The 20,750-nt window shown below is 42.3% G+C and overlaps 1 protein-coding gene across 4 annotated transcripts in view; it reads left to right on the top strand.

Annotated features, from left to right (window-relative positions):
• RIPOR2 (RHO family interacting cell polarization regulator 2) overlaps positions 1-20,750 on the top strand; it is a 377,286-nt gene that overhangs the window by 340,629 nt on the left and 15,907 nt on the right. For 3 of the 4 annotated variants that reach the window (XM_053714807.1, XM_053714810.1, XM_053714809.1), the window contains one exon: positions 8,330-8,413. The exons of the other annotated variant lie outside the window; for it this stretch is intronic. In XM_053714807.1, coding sequence (XP_053570782.1) covers positions 8,330-8,413 — 84 coding nt within the window. The remainder of the gene's footprint in view (positions 1-8,329; positions 8,414-20,750) is intronic. 4 annotated transcript variants of the gene reach the window in all.

Genomic DNA, 20,750 nt, shown 5'->3' with positions numbered 1-20,750 from the left:
CCTTCAGGGGATCAATGTATGGAGGTAATTGGTCTGATGTTTTCTTCATGGGACATCATCCCTTTGCTTGTTTCCATCTGAGAGTCTGCTGTTATGCATGCTCAGGTAGCGGAATGGGGATCATGTGGTTATAGATCTAGATCTGTTGACCTTAGATTCTTCCTTGTTGTGGTCTTTCTCAGGAGAATCTGTCTCAGGGCACATGCTTCTGGAGACCTTACTGAGTAATAGGGACCACGGACGCCAGCCTGTTGGGTTGGTGACTATGAACTTGAGAGGAGTCTGCTCTTTCCATAACCATCTTGGAGTTGAGAGTGATCTACAATTCTCTGATGGCTTGGCCTCAGTTGTCTTTAGCCTAGTTTTCCAGGTTCTAGTTGGACAATTTTATCTCAGTGGTTTAGATCAACCACCTGGGACGAACCTGGAGTTCCTTAGCCATGGTTGGCGTGGATTGTTTGGTGGGCGGACGTTCACATTTGTTGTCTATCCCCTATTCACATTTCAGAAGTGGATGCAGGGAGCAGACTTATTCTGTAGTCAGATTTTTTTTTTTTTCACCGGGGAGTGGGCGCTTCTCCCGGAGGCGTTCTCCAGGTTAACCCTCTAATGGGGGGTGCTGGAGTTGGAGATGGCAGTTTGCCCAGACTCCAAGGTACGTGTAAAGGTCAAGAGATCAGCAAGCTGCTCTGTTAATTTCTCTGGCGATTACTTCTGATCTCAGTTTGATCTCCTTCCACAAGTTATTGCTCGTATCTCATAGGTGTGGGCATCGATATGCAGACCTTGCGGAGATGTATCTCTTCCACCTTGGTGGTTGTTCCTGAGGAAGGACATTCTAATTTAGGGTCCATTCCTTCATTCCAAATTTTGTTTCTATGAAGCTCTCTGTTTGGAGATTGAATGCTTAGTTCTGTCTAAGCGTGTTGTTCTGAATCGGTCATTGTGACCATGATTCAGCCTCGCAAGTATGGCGTAATTTCCCTTTATTGGGTGAATCCTAGGGCTACTCTTGAAAGTAGGGTCAGGATTCCTAGGGTTTTTGTTCCTTCTCCGGGTAGGTCTGGGGAACGTTATTTATTTTTTCACAAGTGTCTGGTGGATGTGCCAGATGTGTATTCTTTTTGTCAGGCCCTGGTAGGATCAGGCCTGTGTTTAAGTCTGTTGCTTCCCTTGGGGTTGTAACTTTGTTTTTAAGGTTTTGCAGTGGGCTCAGTTTGAGCCATAACATTCCATAGATCTTAAGGTTTTATCTTGGTGGTTTTCCTTTTCTTTTTAAAACGGGTAGAGTCCACAGCTGCATTTATTACTTTTGGGAAATACAGAACCTGGCCACCAGGAGGAGGCAAAGACACCCCAGCCAAAGGCTTAAATACCTCCTCCACTTCCCTCATCCCCCAGTCATTCTTTGCCTTTTGTCACAGGACGTTGACAGAGAAGTGTTGGAAGATTACGCAGTTGTCTCTTATGGAGGGTAGTACTCTTCGAGATGGGATGGGAGTTTTAAGTAGTCCTGTCAGCCTCTCAGTGAGAGCATGGATGAAAGAGTCTGGAGATGCAGGGAGAGTCTTTCTGCGAAACCGTCCCGACTCATTAACAGCTCCATTAGCAATCAGCGTTGACGAGTTTTGCTGCCTGCTTTCTTCACTCACTCCATGTCAGAAGCAATGCTACTATCTGTCAAACTTGAAGGACTGTTTTACTGTTCCACGGCATAGATTCCGGTAAGATCGTTTCATTTTCCTTTACGATGTGAGAATGTAATGTAAATGATAGAAGACAGGGTCTCAGTGTGACTCATTTATCTTTATGGAATCAAGGGTTAATATCTCCTGAGGGGGGTTATTGAGCAGTGGGGGACTTTAATCATGTTTGTTATGTGATTCTGCCTGTTTATTTGTAGAAATGTTGGGGCTCATGGCTATTACAGAACATACACTTTTTTCGAGCTACGCAGTTCTTGTGGACTGGCGCGCTTTTCTTTGGCATACATGTCACACCTTGTGACCGGGCGTGGTCACGTTTGCATTCTCCATTTCTGTATTCATGACCGAGTGTCGGTGGAGAGGATCCATTTCTCGACTTGTCTGGGTCATAGGAGGTGGTGAGTGCCCCAGCCATTGGGGGTGTAAGGTGCCAGTTGCTTTTGTCCATAAGTTAATAAGTCAAGCTATGGAGGATTCTGATTGTTCGGAGAAGAATTTCTATGATTCAGTTTCTGTTACTTGCATATATTGTGGGGAGGCCAGGGTAATCCAGCCCAATCAATTATGTTCCATATGCCGTAATAGAGTGCTCTCTTCTCCCTCTGGGGAGAGTTTAGAGACCGCTGAGCCATCTGCCTCTGCTGATTCTGTGTCCCATGAGGTGCGTTCCCTAGAATATTCTGTTCCTACACAGGCAGTTGTCCCGTATACCGTTACCCCTTCTCCAGAAGGAGGTTTGTTCCCACCAGAGGTTACTGCATGGTTTCGCATTGGCCATATCTTCCCGGTTGGTTCACTTACATCTTCCTAATTGCAAGCGAAGAGTTCATCCATGTCCCCTAAACCTGGGCGTGTCAGGTGCGCGTTAGATTATATTGACTCTTTCCTATGGGGAAGCGGTTTCCTCTGAGACTTCAGGGGTACAGCCTTCAGGTTCGGGGCCTTCAGATGCCCCGCCGGAGGTGGATTTTGCCTTTAGATTTAGACTGGCACACCTGCGTGTACTGCTGCGGCATGTGTTGGTGGCCTTGGAGGATACCAGCTCTGATTCGTCAATGGATCCTCAGGCTTCTGAATCAGATGACAAACAGCGCTAGGGAGGAATGAGATCCTATTCCTGGTCGTCTCTTGTTTTTGTGTGTCTAATCCCAGTTATGAGCTCCTGAAGATAAGGATATCTGACAGGCTGGTCCTGTTAGTGTTTCCATTCCTCTTTGGCGTTCAGCTGCGAGTGCGGCCTATTTTCTTTTGATCCGGTCAGGATGTGTTTTATTTCTTTATTTTAGAGCTTGTGACTGTTGTAGATTTTTCCTTTTAGGAAAATTCTTTTTTTTTCTCTGGGATTTCTGGTCACGATAGATGTTACTTCCAGTGGAAGTTCCAATAAAAAAAACATATTTTAAGACAATGTTTCAGCCACAGGGCTTATTTGTCTGTCGTTTGTTTGTTTAGTCTAGCCCTGCTAGGGTTTAGAAATTTCAATTGACCCTTGAACAGTTCGGTTGTACTCTGGTCAGCAAGCTGGCCTGGTTGGGTACTAGTTCCCTCTGTTCTTTGAGGTTTATATCAGACATATTGTATCATTGACAACAGGCTAGTCCTGTTTGTGTACTAATTTTGCTTACTTCTTGTTAAGAGGTTGTTTTACTTGTTTTTTTTTACAAGCTATAGGAGGCCCTTCTATCCTACGATGTCAGGCTGGTCCTAGTTTATTTCATCTTGCTGTGGCGTCCGATGTTTGGTTGTACTCGATACTAAGTGTTTTGTCCCTACATAGCTTATGTGGTTTGCTGGGATTACGAATTCTGATATGGCAGTATATTTGTAGTTCCTGAGGTCCTTTGGACAGGAGCTAGAGTCCTCCCTTTCGAGGGGGGGATCAGATGACAGCCTGGAGCTCTCCAGTACCTGGTGGAGGGGGCGATTATTCCTCCCCTCGGTACTCTTTGTGGATTAAATTGTCAGATTTTCAGATCTTTCGCCAGTGTTTCTCTCCTCTTTTTTTGAGGATTGCTGTACTTTTCGCTTCCCCTTGCCTTTGGGGTAGGACTTTCGGTCATCTGGTTGAGGAGTTCCGGTTCTTAGGGACCATTTTTTCCTTGCAGTATCCACTTATTGATCCTATATACTTGGGGATCTGGGGATTTTTATGCAGTCTCTCTTGCCGTTGCCTGATGGGAGTTTTAGGATGCTCGTTCATTCGTTGATTCCTTGAGTTATAGGTTTTCCGGGGTTGATCCAGACTGGATCTTTAGAGATTGTCATCATATTCTCTCAATCATGGAGTTCTGATCTCTTTTGGGTCTTTCTTTTGTCTTCGGGGCTTTGTGGATGTTATCTTAGCAGCCTTTTTGGGCTGAGTGGGCAGCCACTGGGATACATCATGAGAGATCAGAGTTCAAGACCCTTTGCAGGTATTGCATGCATTAACCTTTGTGCAACTTTTATTTCCTGTTAACTTTGTGGTTGTTCGGCAAGGTTTTTGGTTTTGATCCAGCACCTGGTTTTGGGTGTCCGGTTTGTTACTCAAGTCTTTGACTTGACGTTTGGTTAATCTGTTTTTTAGATTTTAATAGTCTTGGATCTGTCCGGCGTTCAGTCCTACTGGGGCAGTTCTTTTTCTCTCTTCTGGAGAGATGGAGGAAGTTTTTCCTGGGAATTTCTTTACTGGAATATTTTTGGGTTTATTCATTTTCCTTCTATTTAGAAGGATCTGGTCTACTGCGCCTATCCAGTTGGCTCCTGAGGTAGTTTTCCTCCTCTGACTCTAGGAGTTCAGTGGGTCGAGGGTTTCTCTTGTCTGCAGTCCACCCTCCCTTCAGGTCCTGAGGAGTAATAAGGATAGCTATCCTGGGTCCCGAGTTGGTCTCTCTGGGTGCCGGTGCCTCTTTCCTGCTTCCTTTCCTTAGGAACTTGTGGCTGGAGATTCGTTATCTGATCTCCGGGCCTAGTCGATGCTGGGATTTTTTTTAATCTCTTTTGTCCTTTCGGACATTGACCGTCGCTGCTGCGATAGGGCTGTTCGATCGGAATAGGGGTCAGGAAATCTGACTGTTCTGTTTGGGCATCGACCACGTATCATGTCTCAGAAGGATCCTTCCTTCGGTTGGGAGGCCTTGCAGTTGGTTCGTGAACCTTCCCTTAGCGGCTAGTTGGTTCTTCATTATTGGTCAGGGTGTTGTCCTTCCTTACCCCGGTTTCTAGTAGGGGGGGGGGAGTTGGTGCAAGTTTGCTAGCTACTTGGTTGGCTAGTTACTATGGTTTGACGTTTAGTCTGACTGCCTATCCAATGGAAGCCTGCGCCTTTCGTTTGTGGCACAGATGTTACTACTCCATTCCTGTTCTGCTCCCGGGGTTTTTTTCTGACCAACGGGTGTTCAGTTTCTCTGTGCTAGTTAAGCTATCTATGGTAAGGTAGTCTTGTTCTACCTTTTGTCCTTCTGGGACTTCGGTTCTGGTTAAGGATTTACTTTAGTTCCTATTGGATCCATGTAGGAGGTGGTCTGGAATTTTTCATTTCTTTGCTCTCCTCCATCGGTAGAGTATTCTCTACGGGACTTTGTCCTCTTGCAGCCTGGCAGCCGCTCTTTTTCGAGTTATGCTAGGGGATTCTCTCTCTCTGTTTTTTCCTTGAATCTTCAGGGATTGTTTCTGGAGATTCTTTTGGACTTTCTTATCTGATTCTTCCCTTCTTTCAGTTAGGGAGAATGTGGTGTGGGAGTTTGTTTGTTGTTTCCCTTGCCATTGTTCAAGAGGTTTTCATTTGTGTGCTTCTAGAGGATTTTATGCTCAGTGGAGTCTAGAGTTTAGAGTGATCTCTAACTGGGATCCTTACGGTTCTAATTGATGGGCAGTTACCTTTGTCCCCTTTCCATGTTTTTGTTCTTCCTGCTTCTGTTGAAGTATTTTTTTATCGGGTATCCGGGTTGTGTAAGGCTGTGGTGCCATAAGAATGGGCCGCCTTTTTGTTCCCGCCCGTTTGCATTCAGCGTCCTCTATAAGCTCGGGTATTGATTTCCCAAAAGTAATGAATGCAGCTGTGGACTCTTCCCATTTTAAGAAGATAAACTTAAATCATGCTTACCTGATAATTTTATTTTCTTCTGTACGGGGAGAGTCCACAGCTCCCTGCACGTTTTTTTCTGTGGGTGGCCTTAAATTCTTTATTTGTTTTTCTGGCACCTTTTTTTCACCCTGATATTTCTCCTACTGTTCCTTGTTCCCTTGGCAGAATGACTGGGTGATTAGGGAAGTGGGGGAGGTATTTAAGCCTTTGGCTGGGGTGTCTTTGCCTCCTCCTGGTGGCCAGGTTCTGTATTTCCTAAAAGTAATGAATGCAGCTGTGGACTCTCCCCGTACAGAAGAAAAGAAAATTATCAGGTAAGCATAATTTAAGGTTTTTTTTTTTTACTATATCTTCTGCTCTGAGGGTTTTGGTACTCTCGGCTTTGCAGTGTGATTCGCTTTATCTTATTTCGGATAAGGCGGTTCTTCATCCTTAGTGGTTTCGAATTGGAGTATTATTTGGAACTTGTTGTTCTCACTCTTTGTCCACATCCTTATTCTTAAAAGGAAAGTGTGTGCACAACTTGGATGTTGTGCATGCTTTTCTAATTTTCGACTGGCAATTAGGTGTTTTTTTCGCCAGTCCTCTGTCCTGTTTTGTTGTTTCTCTGGCTGAGAAGTTTTATGCTTTTTGCTTATGTGACTGCTGGTTAGCAGCCCCCTGAGAGCGTTTCAGCTCAATACTTGAGGGCAGTTTTTTCCTCTTTTTGGGTCTTCACAAATGAAGCCTCTGCGGACCAGACTTGCAAGGCTACAACTTGGTCTTCTCTGCAAACTTTTTTTAATTTTTTTAATTTTTTGCAAACTTTTTTCAAATTTTTCAATTTTTTTCAAGGGAGAAAGGTTCTTCAAGCGGTGTTGCCTTCTGTTTATGTCTGCCTGTCTTGTTCTCCCTCCCTGGTCATCTGTGTCCTTTAGCTTGGTTCCCAACAGTAAATGATGACGTCGTGGACTCACCATATCTTAGGAAAGAAAACAAAATTTATGCTTACCTGATAAAAGCATTTATTTCCAGATATGGTGAGTCCACGACCCGCCCTTTTTTTTTTGACTAAACGTCAGGCACCTTTGCACCTTGTATTTTTCCTTTTTCCATTTCTCGTCAGTCGAGTGACTGGGGTTTGTGGGAAGGCCTCCTGCTGGCCAGGAGTGATATTCCCAACAGTTAATGATGATGTTGTGGACTCACAAACAGGTAAGCATAAATTTTGATTTTTACAATATTTGAATACAAATGTAAAAACATCAGACTGTAAAAAAAATCCAGGTTTGAACGTCTAATGTTAAGAAATGTTAAGATGGGCAGTAGATGATTTGGGGAAAGCACTTGTTATGGTCTTGATCAGTTCTTCAGATTTAGACCCAGGGGTTCTAGTGAGTCATATCATCATAGCAGACTTCTGATCAAACAAAATCCATTAAGCATGCTGTTCCATGTATTAGACCTTTCTAATGAATAATTAGAGCTTCAAACATCTCACACACCTTCTATATCTCCATCCACAGTTTGGTTGTCCTTATTAAAGGGACATCAAACCCAAACTTTTTTTCTTTCATGATTCAGACAGAGCATGTCATTTCAAACTACTTTCCAATTCACCGTTTTCTAATTTGCTACATTCTCTTGTTATCCTTTGTTGAAAAACATCTAAGTAGGCTTAGAAGCTGCAGTGCACTTCTGGGAGCTAGCTGCTGATTGGTCACTGCACATATATATCTCTTGTGATTGGCTCACCTGATGTGTTCAGCTAGCTACTAGTAGTGCATTATTGCTTCTTCAATAAAGGATAACATGGGAATGAAGCACATTTCATAATAGAAGTAAAATGGATAGTTGTTTAAAATGATATGTTGTATCTGAATCATGAAAGAGAAATCTTGTGTTTTCATGTCCCTTTAACAGTACTCCTCTTAGCACTGTCACATTTAGCACTGTCTCCATCCCAACAAATCCATCTACTGCTTTATCTTCTACCAACTCCATGTGTCATACTTTTTTTTGATCAACTACTCTCATTATTTTCTTCAAGTTAAAGCAAGTTGTTGCAAATGTCTTTCTCATGTCTATTATTACTGTTCCATTTGCATAATGTATACAACTTGCTTTACCTTCTTCCTGCTAAACTTCCAAAGGAATGTGCTATCTCACCAGACTAGAGGGTGCCCCAAAATTTACATTGTATGTATCATCTCCTTTCCCTAACACAATTAAATGGTTTTCTCCAACCTTCACCCAAACAATTAGACACACAATTTGTTGGTCTCTGACTCGGTTGCCCCACCTCACTAAGAAAATACTGACAGTGTGGAAAATAAATCTAGCCAAATTGTTTACCAGAAATATTTAAGTGTAACTGCCAACAGCTTAACCGTTACACAGCTTTTTAGAGCGTATTGATGAAACAGAATGCGCATCTTGTTCAGACAAGAATAATGAGTGTTGGATAAAGGTATCTGTGGATTAGGGTTCTAACAGTGTTTAATCAAACCATGAAAGTTGACAGGAAAATAATTGTTTTTGTCCTACTTCAGCTGCTAATCTTTGTGGGTGTTTTCAGGCTCTGCTGTATTACTGCGAGGCTTTATCTCAGCCTAAAATTAATTTACAGAAGGCTGCATGCATGGCCCTCCGATGCCTTCAGGTGAGCTCAGTTAATGGTTAGTCATAGTCATGTCATTTTTATTTTTTCATTTTTGAAGGTTTCTGATGCAGAAACTACACAATATAAAGGGACATAAAATAACAATTATAAAATATTTGAATGTGTTAGGCTATTTTATTATTGCACTACCGTATGAACAGAATTATGTGTTTAATCCGCACAAAGGATTAAACACACAGTTAAATTTAGCTCTAGACCAGCAATGCACAGGAGATAAGCATGTTTTGGCATCTTGTCATTTAAAATACCTGCAGGCATAGCTCATCACTGATTTAGAAAGCATATATGCTACACTAGTACCATCAACATAGTTTTGTTCTGAAAGTGGGAAAAAAATAGTTGTGGGAAACTTTCATTAAGTAACCCCTGACCTGTCTTGTACAGCTGGATGTGAATACCTAAAATTTCCCAAAATCAAAACAAAAACAACTTTTGCTTTTCAAGTTTTCCCAGTGCTAAATATGTAACAAGTATGACCAGAAGTGAACAGCCCTGAACTGGAAACCCTACAGTATCGCCTTTCTCCTCTGTATAGATTACAGAATCCTTTATGTATATTGTTTGCTTCTCGTGTTTTCACATTGTTTATATGATTTTATGTGAAATGTTGCATGCTAAAATGGTTACTTTACTGCATTTATTTTCCAGTTAGCTATGCAAAAGCACTAATTATAGGATTTTCAGTATAGATCATATAAATCAAGTGCTTGCAACTTCCCTTTATGTCTCCCAATAAGTATAATAGGCTCAGTGTGTTTATTACAGAGTAAATGTAGCTAGAAATTAACATTGTGCCTGTAAGATTAACACACACAAAAAATACCGTAAATCTCCATTTGAAGGCTTCCCCGGCTGCCCCCATGGCCACTCTTTTTTTTTTTTTTTCTGAGAAATTAGCAGTAGGCCGTACAACCCAAATGAAGGCTGCCCCCACCCTTTTGCCTTCATTCTGCAAGAGTGTTTAAACCGGAGTGCCAGGCTGAGGGCTAGCATGGATGCTCTGGATGTCTGTTCTGGGCATCTGATTGTAGAGGTCATCTAATAAAAAAGCAATGGTGCAGATGGTACTCTCTTAATTGGCTGCATCATCCTTGATTTTGAGGGGGAAAAATGTGCAATCTTGGAGCCGGAGGAACCTTTTAGAGGACGTTTTCAAAGGTATCTTTCTTTCTAATGACACGATGAGTCCACGGATCATCATTAATTACTGTTGGGAATATCACTCCTGCCCAGGAGGCGGCAAAGAGCACCACAGCAAAGCTGTTAAATATCACCTCCCTTCCCTTCCACCCCAGTCATTCTCTTTGCCTACGTTAGAGCTAGGAAGTGGTAAAGTTAGGTGGAAGTAAAAGATTCTTTAATCAAGAGTTTATTATTTTTAAGTAGTACAAGATTGTGCTGGTTTGTTCTGGAGTGTAGCCGTAGTCCATATCAATCTCTTCAGTAGAGCAGTGGTGGCTTTAGAGCAATAGGAACTTGTGGGACATAATTCTAACTGCTAGTCCCATACACGTATGCTGCCCTAAACCTGGAAGTCTGAGTAAGATTTCATAGTCTTTATCTATTTTCCACAGGTCCATGTGAGGGAGAGGACCTCGCAAACCTAGTGAGCTGCCTTGCTGCCTGGTAGATTTATGAGGTAAGTGCTGACTTTTTATTTTTTCTGGGACTAGAAGGAAGAGGACTCAGAAAAAGGTTGGGCACTTTTATTCTTAGGAAAAAATATAGCATTTATTATTTTCCTGAACTATATTTCAACAGCTATTTCAACAGCTGTCAATTCGGTTACGGTTTTCATAGCGCAGTTTTTTCCGTTAATCCGACAAGGTTGTCAAACTTAGCAGTTAAAGCTGAGGGTAGAAGCTGTTGGATGTGCGATAAATCTTTATTTGTTAAATCTTTATTTCTCTTGTTAAGTGTGTTCAGTCCACGGGTCATCCATTACTTATGGGATATATTCTCCTTCCCAACAGGAAGTTGCAAGAGGATCACCCAAGCAGAGCCGCCATATAGCTCCACCCCTCACATGTCATATCCAGTCATTCTCTTGCAAGTCTCAACAAAGGAGGTTGTGAGAGGAGACAGGAGTAACATTCTTCAATCAAAAGTTTATTATTTTAAAATAGCACCGGAGTGTGCTGTTTGTTCTCTCAGGCAGTATTTAGAAGAAGAATCTGCCTGCGTTTTTTCTATGATCTTAGCAGACGTAACTAAGATCCACTGGCTGTTCTCGCACATTCTGAGGAGTGGGGTAACTTCAGAGAAGGGAATTAGCATGCGGGGTCCCCCGCAAATGAGGTATGTGCAGTAAAATATTTTCTAGGAATGGAATTGACTATGAAAACACTGCTGTTACCCATATGACGTAAGTACAGCCTTTAATGCAGTAGTAGCGACTGGTATCAGGCTGATAAATGTATGCGCAGTTGAGTTATTTTCTAGGGACTAGAATTTAACTTTAAATACTGTTAGTACTGAAATAAATGTATGAGCCTTAACTGCAGTAGAAGCGACTGGTAGCAGGCTTAGTGATAACTTTGCATAACACTGGAAAGTTGTTTTTTAAAACGTTTACTGGCATGTTATTCGTTTTGTGAGGTACTTTGGTGATGAATCTTTTTGGGCATGATTTTTTTCCACATGGCTAACGTATGCATAGACACCTTTATATCAGGTCTCCCACTGTTGTGATATGAGTGGGAGGGACCTTTTTTTAGCGCCTTGTTGCGCAGTTAAAATTCTAGCACAGTCTTCCTCTTTGATCCAGGACGTCTCCAGAGACCTCAGAGGTCTTCAAAATTCATTTTTGAGGGAGGTAATCAGTCACAGCAGACCTGTGACAGTGTGTTTGACTGTGAGAAAATCTTAAATTGATTATCCGTTTTGGGTATTGAGGGGTTAATCATCCTTTTGCTAATGGGTGCAATCCTCTGCTAATTTCATACATTTACTGTTTAAAATTGGTTGCTACAACCGTATTAGTTCATTGTTATTTCAACTGTGACAGTTTTTTTGTGTTTTTAAAAGCGCTGCAGCGTTTTTTATTTTGCTTGTAAACTTATTGAAATAAATTTCCAAGCTTGATAGCTTCATTGCTAGTCTGTTTAAACATGTCTGACACAGATGAATCTGCTTGCTCATTATGTTTAAAGGCCAATGTGGAGCCCAATAGAAATATGTGTACCAATTGTATTGATGTTACTTTAAATAAAAGTCTGTCTTTACCGGTAAAGAAATTATCACCAGACAACGAGGGGGAAGTTATGCCGCCTAACTCTCCTCACGTGTCAGTACCTTCGCCTCCCGCTCAGGAGGTGCGTGAGATTGTGGCGCCAAGCACATCAAGGCACTTACAAATCACTTAACAAGATATGGCTAATGTTATGAAAGAAGTATTATCTAATTTGCCTGAGTTAAGAGGCAAGCGCGATAGCTCTGGGTTAAGGACAGAGCGCGCTGATGATATGAGGGCCATGTCTGACACTGCGTCACAATTTGCAGAACATGAGGATGGAGAGCTTCATTCTGTGGGTGACGGATCTGATCCAGGGAGACCGGATTCAGAAATATCAAATTTTAAATTTAAGCTTGAGGCTTGAGGTATTAGCGGCTTTGAATGATTGCGACACAGTTGCAATCCCAGAGAAATTATGTAGGCTGGATAAATACTATGCAGTACCGGTGTGTACTGACGTTTTTCCTATACCTAAAAGGCTTACAGAGATTATTAACAAGGAGTGGGATAAACATGGTGTGCCTTTTTCCCCTCCTCCGATATTTAGAAAAATGTTCCCAATAGACGCCACCACACAAGACTTATGGCAGACGGTCCCTAAGGTGGAGGAGCAGTTTCTACTTTAGCCAAGCGTATCACTATTCCGGTGGAGGATAGTTGTGCTTTCTCAGATCCAATGGATAAAAAAATTAGAAGGTTACCTTAAGAAAATGTTTGTTCAACAAGGTTTTATATTACAGCCTCTTGCATGCATTGCGCCCGTCACTGCTGCAGCGGCTTTCTGGTTTGAGTCTCTGGAAGAGGCTATTCGCACAGCACCATTGGATGAGACTTTGAACAAGCTTAAAGCCCTTAAGCTAGCTAATGCATTTGTTTCGGATGCCGTTGTGCATTTAACCAAACTAACGGCTAAGAACTCCGGATTCGCCATTCAGGCGCGCAGAGCGCTATGGCTTAAATCCTGGTCAGCAGATGTAACTTCTAAATCTAAATTGCTTAATATTCCTTTCAAAGGGCAAACCTTATTCGGGCCCGGCTTGAAGGAGATTATTGCTGACATTACTGGAGGTAAGGGTCACACCCTTCCTCAGGACAGGGCCAAATCAAAGGCCAAACAGTCTAGTTTTCGTGCCTTTCGTAATTTCAAGGCAGGAGCAGCATCAACTTCCTCCGCTCCAAAACAGGAAGGAACTGCTGCTTGTTACAGACAGGGTCGGAAAAGCAACCAGTCCTGGAACAAGGGCAAGCAGGCCAGAAAGCCTACTTCTGCCCCTAAGACAGCATGAAGAGAGGGCCCCCTATCCGGAAACGGATCTAGTGGGGGGCAGACTTTCTCTCTTCGCCCAGGCTTGGGCAAGAGATGTCCAGGATCCCTGGGCGTTGGAGATTATATCTCAGGGATACCTTCTGGACTTCAAAGCTTCTCCTCCACAAGGGAGATTTCATCTTTCAAGGTTATCAGCAAACCAAATAAAGAAAGAGGCTTTTCTTCACTGTGTACAAGACCTCCTAGTAATGGGGGTGATCCACCCAGTTCCGCGGACGGAACAAGGGCAAGGATTTTACTCAAATCTGTTTGTGGTTCCCAAGAAAGAGGGAACCTTCAGACCAATCTTGGACCTAAAAATCTTAAACAAATTCCTAAGAGTTCCATCATTCAAGATGGAGACTATTCGAACCATCCTACCCATGATCCAAGAGGGTCAGTATATGACCACAGTGGACTTAAAGGATGCCTACCTTCACATACCGATTCACAAAGATCATTATCGGTACCTAAGGTTTGCCTTTCTAGACAGGCATTACCAGTTTGTAGCTCTTCCCTTCGGGTTAGCTACGGCCCCGAGAATTTTTACAAAGGTTCTGGGCTCGCTTCTGGCGGTACTAAGACCGCGAGGCATAGTGGTGGCTCCGTACTTAGACGACATTCTGATACAAGCATCAAGTTTTCAAAATGCAAAGTCTCATACAGAGATAGTTCTAGCATTTCTGAGGTCGCATGGGTGGAAAGTGAACATGGAAAAGAGTTCTCTGTTACCACTCACAAGGGTTCCCTTTCTAAGGACTCTTATAGATTCTGTAGAGATGAAGATTTACCTGACGGAGTCCAGGTTATCAAAAATCCTAAATGCTTGCCGTGTCCTTCATTCCATTCCAAGCCCATCAGTAGCTCAGTGCATGGAAGTAATCGGCTTAATGGTCGCGGCAATGGACATTTGTGCCATTTGCGCGCCTGCATCTCAGACCGCTGCAATTATGCATGCTGAGGCAGTGGAATGGGGATTACTCAGATCTGTCCCCTTTACTAAATCTGGACCAGGAGACAAGAGATTCTCTTCTCTGGTGGTTGTCTCGGATTCATCTGTCCAAGGGAATGACTTTTCGCAGACCAGATTGGACGATTGTAACAACAGATGCCAGCCTTCTAGGCTGGGGCGCAGTCTGGAATTCCCTGAAGGCTCAGGGATCATGGACTCAGGAGGAGAAACTCCTTCCAATAAACATTCTGGAATTAAGAGCGATATTCAATGCTCTTCTAGCTTGGCCTCAGTTAGCAACACTGAGGTTCATCAGATTTCAGACGGACAACATCATGACTGTGGCTTACATCAATCATCAAGGGGGAACCAGGAGTTCCCTAGCGATGTTAGAAGTCTCAAAGATAATTCGCTGGGCAGAGTCTCACTCTTGCCATCTGTCAGCGATCTACATCCCAGGCGTGGAGAACTGGGAGGCGGACTTTCTAAGCCGCCAGACCTTTCACCCGGGGGAGTGGGAACTTCACCCGGAGGTATTTGCTCAACTGATTCTTCGTTGGGGCGAACCGGAACTGGATCTCATGGCTTCTCGCCAGAACGCCAAGCTTCCTTGTTATGGATCCAGATCCAGGGACCCGGGAGCGGTGCTGGTAGATGCACTAGCAGCCCCTTGGGTTTTCAACATGGCTTATGTGTTCCCACCGTTTCCGTTGCTGCCTCGTCTGATTGCCAGGATCAAACAGGAGAGAGCATCAGTGATTCTGATAGCGCCTGCGTGGCCACGCAGGACCTGGTATGCAGACCTAGTGGACATGTCCTCCTGTCCACCATGGTCTCTGCCTCTGAGGCAGGACCTTCTACTTCAGGGTCCTTTCAACCATCCAAGCCTAATTTCTCTGAGGCTGACTGCATGGAGATTGAACGCTTGATTCTATCAAAGCGTGGTTTCTCGGAGTCGGTTATTGATACATTGATACAGGCTCGGAAACCAGTTACCAGAAAAATTTACCATAAGATATGGCGTAAATATTTACATTGGTGTGAATCCAAGAGTTACTCATGGAGTAAGGTTAGGATTCCTAGGATATTGTCTTTTCTACAAGAGGGTTTAGAAAAGGGTTTATCCGCTAGTTCGTTAAAGGGACAGATTTCTGCTCTGTCTATTCTTTTTCACAAACATCTGGCAGAGAACCCAGACGTCCAGGCTTTTTTGTCAGGCTTTGGCTAGGATTAAGCCTGTGTTTAAAACTGTTGCTCCCCCGTGGAGCTTAAACTTGGTTCTTAAAGTTCTTCAGGGTGTTCCGTTTGAACCCCTTCATTCCATTGACATTAAGCTTTTATCTTGGAAAGTTCTGTTTTTGATGGCTATTTCCTCAGCTCGGAGAGTCTCTGAGTTATCTGCCTTACATTGTGAGTCTCCTTATCTGATTTTTCATTCAGACTCTGGGGGCTAGTTATCAAGCCGTCTACTTTTCTGGCTTCGCCGGCCCAATACGTCCGCCTAAGCTCGCCTACCTTCGCCGCCGCGGACCTTGAATACGTTCGCCTAAGTTATCAAATAAAGCTGTCAAAAAGCTGCGGGGCGGATGAGCAGCGGACTGTGACAGTTATCACTCATCCGATCTCGCTGCCCTTCGGCTTTTTCCAGCTTTATTGCTAGCCTGTCACTAAGCACTCACACTAAACTGCACTGTTCTGCCCCCTATACCGGCGCCCCCGGAGCCCCCCGCAACTAAATAAAGTTACTAACCCCTAAACCGCCGCTCCTAGACCCCGCCGCAACTCTTATAAATGTATTAACCCCTAAACCGCCGCTCCCGGACACCGCTGCCACCTACATTATACCTAGTAACCCCTATCCTGCCCCCCCTATACCGTCGCCCTCTATTATAAAATTATTAACCCCTATCCTGCTGATCCCGCACCTCTCCGCAACTAAATAAATAGTTTAACCCCTAAACCGCCGCTCCATGAACCCGCCGCAACCTATAATAAATTTATTAACCCCTATCCTGCCCCCCACTACGCCGCCGCCACTGTAATAAAATGATTAACCCCTAAACCTAAGTCTAACCCTAACCATAACGCCCCCCTAACTTAAATATTAATTAAATAAATCTAAATAAATTAACTCTTATTAACTAAATGAATCCTATTTTAAAACTAAATACTTACCTTTAAAATAAACCCTAATATAGCTACAATATAATAATAATTATATTCTAGCTATCTTAGGATTTATTTTTATTTTACAGGTACCTTTCAATTTATTTTAACCATGTACAATAACTATTTAAATAGTTATTAACTATTTAATAGCTTACCTATCTAAAATAAAGAGAAATGTACCTGTGAAATAAATCCTAACCTAAGTTACAATTACACCTAACACTACACTATACTTTAATAAATTATTCCTATTTAAAAATAAATACTTACCTGTAAAATAAACCCTAAGATAGCTACAATATAATTAATAATTATATTATAGCTATCTTAGGATTTATATTTATTTTACAGGTTACTTTGTATTTATTTTAGCTAGTTAGAATAGTTATTAAATAGTTATTAACTATTTAATAACTACCTAGCTAAAAGAAATACAAAATTACCTGTAAAATAAATCCTAACTTAAGTTACAATTAAACCTAATACTACACTATCATTAAATTAACTAAATAAACTACCTACAAAGAACTACAATGAAATACAATTACATAACTAACTAAAGTACAAAAAAATAAAAAAGCTAAGTTACAAAAATAAAAAATTAAGTTACAAACATGTTAAAAATATTACAACAATTTTAAGCTACTTACACCTAATCTAAGCCCCTAATAAAATAACAAACCCCCCCCAAAATAAAAAAAATCCCTACCCTATTCTAAATTACATAAATTTCAAAGCTCTTTTACCTTACCAGCCCTTAAAAGGGCCATTTGTGGGGGCATGCCCCAAAAAGTTCAGCTCTTTTGCCTGTAAAAGAAAAATACAACCCCCCCCAACATTAAAACCCACCACCCACATACCCCTAATCTAACCCAACCCCCCTTACAAAAACCTAACACTAATCCCCTGAAGATCATCCTACCTTGAGTCGTCTTCACTCAGCCGAGCCACCGATGGAACTGAAGAGGACATCCGGAGCGGAAGAAGTTAATCCTCCAAGCGGCGCTGAAGAAATCTTCCATCCGATGAAGTCATCATCCAGGAGGCGCTGAAGAAGTCTTCGATCCGGCCGATGTCATCTTCAAAGAGGCGCTGAAGAGGTCTTCTATCCGGGCGAAGTCATCTTCCAAGCCGGGTCTTGAAATCTTCCTTCCGCCGACGCGGAACCACCTTCTTCACCGACGGACTACGACGAATGACGCTCCTTTAAGGGACGTCATCCAAGATGGCGTCCCCTCAATTCCGATTGGCTGATAGGATTCTATCAGCCAATCGGAATTAAGGTAGGAAAATCTGATTGGCTGATGGAATCAGCCAATCAGATTCAAGTTCAATCCGATTGGCTGATCCAATCAGCCAATCAGATTGAGCTCGCATTCTATTGGCTGATCGGAACAGCCAATAGAATGCGAGCTCAATCTGATTGGCTGATTCACATCAGCCAATCAGATTTTTCCTACCCTTAATTCCGATTGGCTGATAGAATCCTATCAGCCAATCGGAATTGAGGGGACGCCATCTTGGATGACGTCCCTTAATGGAGCCGTCATTCGTCGTAGTCCGTCGGTTGAAGAAGGTGAGTTCCGCGTCGGCGGAAGGAAGATTCAAGACCCGGCTTGGAAGATGACTTCGCCCGGATAGAAGACCTCTTCAGCGCCTCTTTGAAGATGACATCGGCCGGATCGAAGACTTCTTCAGCGCCGCCTGGATGATGACTTCATCGGATGGAAGATTTCTTCAGCGCCGCTTGGAGGATTAACTTCTTCCGCTCCGGATGTCCTCTTCAGTTCCATCGGTGGCTCGGCTGAGTGAAGACGACTCAAGGTAGGATGATCGTCAGGGGATTAGTGTTAGGTTTTTGTCAGGGGGGTTTGGGTTAGATTAGGGGTATGTGGGTGGTGGGTTTTAATGTTGGGGGGGGGGGTTGTATTTTTCTTTTACAGGCAAAAGAGCTGAACTTTTTGGGGGCATGCCCCCACAAATGGCCCTTTTAAGGGCTGGTAAGGTAAAAGAGCTTTGAAATTTATGTAATTTAGAATAGGGTAGGGATTTTTTTATTTTGGGGGGGTTTGTTATTTTATTAGGGGGCTTAGATTAGGTGTAAGTAGCTTAAAATTGTTGTAATATTTTTAACATGTTTGTAACTTAATTTTTTATTTTTTTGTAACTTAGCTTTTTTTATTTTTTGTACTTTAGTTAGTTTATGTAATTGTATTTCATTGTAGTTCTTTGTAGGTAGTTTATTTAGTTAATTTAATGATAGTGTAGTATTAGGTTTAATTGTAACTTAGGTTAGGATTTATTTCACAGGTACATTTCTCTTTATTTTAGCTAGGTAAGCTATTAAATAGTTAATAACTATTTAATAGTTATTGTACATGGTTAAAATAAATTGAAAGGTACCTGTAAAATAAAAATAAATCCTAAGATAGCTAGAATATAATTATTATTTATATTGTAGCTATATTAGGGTTTATTTTAAAGGTAGTATTTAGTTTTAAATAGGATTCATTTAGTTAATAGAGTTAATTTATTTAGATTTATTTAATTAATATTTAAGTTAGGGGGCGTTAGGGTTAGGTTTAGGGGTTAATCATTTTATTACAGTGGCGGCGGCGTAGTGGGGGGCAGGATAGGGGTTAATAAATTTATTATAGGTGGCGACGGTTTTGTAGGGGGGGCAGGATAGGGGTTAATACATTTAATATAGGTTGCGGCGGGTTCAGGGAGCGGCGGGTTAGGGGTTAATACATTTATTATAGTTGCGGTGGGCTCCGGGTAGCGGACGGTTTAGGGGTTAATATGTATAGAGTAGCTTGCGGTGGGCTACCGGGAGCGGCGGTTTAGGGGGTAATAACTTTATTTATTTGCGGCGGTGTAGGGGGGGTCAGATTAGTGGTGTTTAGACTCGGGGTACATGTTAGGGTGTTAGGTGTAGACAGCTCCCATAGAAATCAATGGGATGTCTGTCAGCAGCGAACTTGTACTTTCGCTATGGTCAGACTCCCATTGATTCCTATGGGATCCGCCACCTCCAGGCTGGCGCTTTGAAAACCAGGTACGCTGGGCCGTAAAAGTGCCGAGCGTACCTGCTAGTTTTTTGATAGCTAGCAAAAGTAGTGAGAATGTGCCGCACTTGTGTGCGGAACATCTGGAGTGACGTAAGAATCGATCTTTGTCGGACTGAGTCCGGCGGATCGAAGCTGACGTCACAAAATTCTACTTTTGCCGGTCTCGAGCCTTTGATAACTAAGGCGTATCAGCCTCGCCACAAATACGCTGCGGAATACGCAGCGTATTTGAGGTTGACGGCTTGATAACTACCCCCCAACGTCTTTTGCATAATCTGGACGTAGTCCGTGCCCTGAAGTTCTACTTACAGGCAACTAAGGATTTTCGGCAAACTTCTTCTCTGTTTGTCGTTTATTCTGGACAGAGGAGAGGTCAAAAGGCTTCGGCCACCTCTCTCTCTTTTTGGCTTCGTAGCGTAATACGTTTAGCCTATGAGACTGCTGGACAGCAGCCCCCTGAAAGAATTACAGCTCATTCCACTAGAGCTGTGGCTTCCACCTGGGCCTTTAAGAATGAGGCCTCTGTTGAACAGATTTGCAAGGCTGCAACTTGGTCTTCACTTCATACCTTTTCAAAATTTTACAAATTTGACAATTTTGCTTCTTCGGAGGCTGTTTTTGGGAGAAAGGTTCTACAGGCAGTGGTTCCTTCTGTTTAAAGTTCCTGCCTTGTCCCTCCCATCATCCGTGTACTTTAGCTTTGGTATTGGTATCCCATAAGTAATGGATGACCCGTGGACTGAACACACTTAACAAGAGAAAACATAATTTATGCTTACCTGATAAATTTATTTCTTTTGTAGTGTGTTCAGTCCACGGCCCGCCCTGTCTTTTTTTGAGGCAGTTCTAAATTTTAATTAAAACTCCAGTCACCACTGCACCCTATAGTTTCTCCTTTCTCGTCTTGTTTTGGTCGAATGACTGGATATAACATGTGAGGGGTGGAGCTATATGGCAGCTCTGCTTGGGTGATCCTCTTGCAACTTCCTGTTGGGAAGGAGAATATATCCCATAAGTAATGGATGACCCGTGGACTGAACACACTACAAGAGAAATAAATTTATCAGGTAAGCATAAATTATGTTTTTACATTAAATAAAGCAATTATGTGGTTTCAGTTCAAGGAATAAAACAGTTCTGTTTTTTTGCAGCTCATGAAAATAAAGCAGTTTCCTTTTTAAAATTTAAAGAAACAGTATCGTTGTTTTCTATATAACATTTTAGAGAGAAAAAAAATCTTTGTCTTATTTATTTCTGTTAGAAATTAAGACTTTGTTATAGATGCAGATATCTTATAGCTCTTTGTTTTAAATTATTAAATAGTCCACCAGTCCTTTTCTGTTCCTCATGTGTTGAGGAACACAAACTTAATTTTTTGAGCCAATATTGTTTGGAAGTTTATTTTTGACAATGTTCAAAATATTCCACAATTTTCTCCTAAGGTGTCCAAAAAATTGTTTTATAGTAATACAGTGCCATGCTTTTCCTTCCAATCCCCTTGCTAAAGGGAGAGCGCAAAAGGAAATGTTAAAACTCAGTGTGTATGGTTTTATCCTGAGGGTAAGATTTCAGAATCAGACAAT

The sequence above is a fragment of the Bombina bombina genome, chromosome 5, assembly GCF_027579735.1.
Source record: "Bombina bombina isolate aBomBom1 chromosome 5, aBomBom1.pri, whole genome shotgun sequence".
Classification (NCBI taxonomy): domain Eukaryota; kingdom Metazoa; phylum Chordata; class Amphibia; order Anura; family Bombinatoridae; genus Bombina; species Bombina bombina.
Note: the sequence above shows the minus strand (reverse complement) of the source record. Positions and strands in the feature narration are given on the sequence as shown.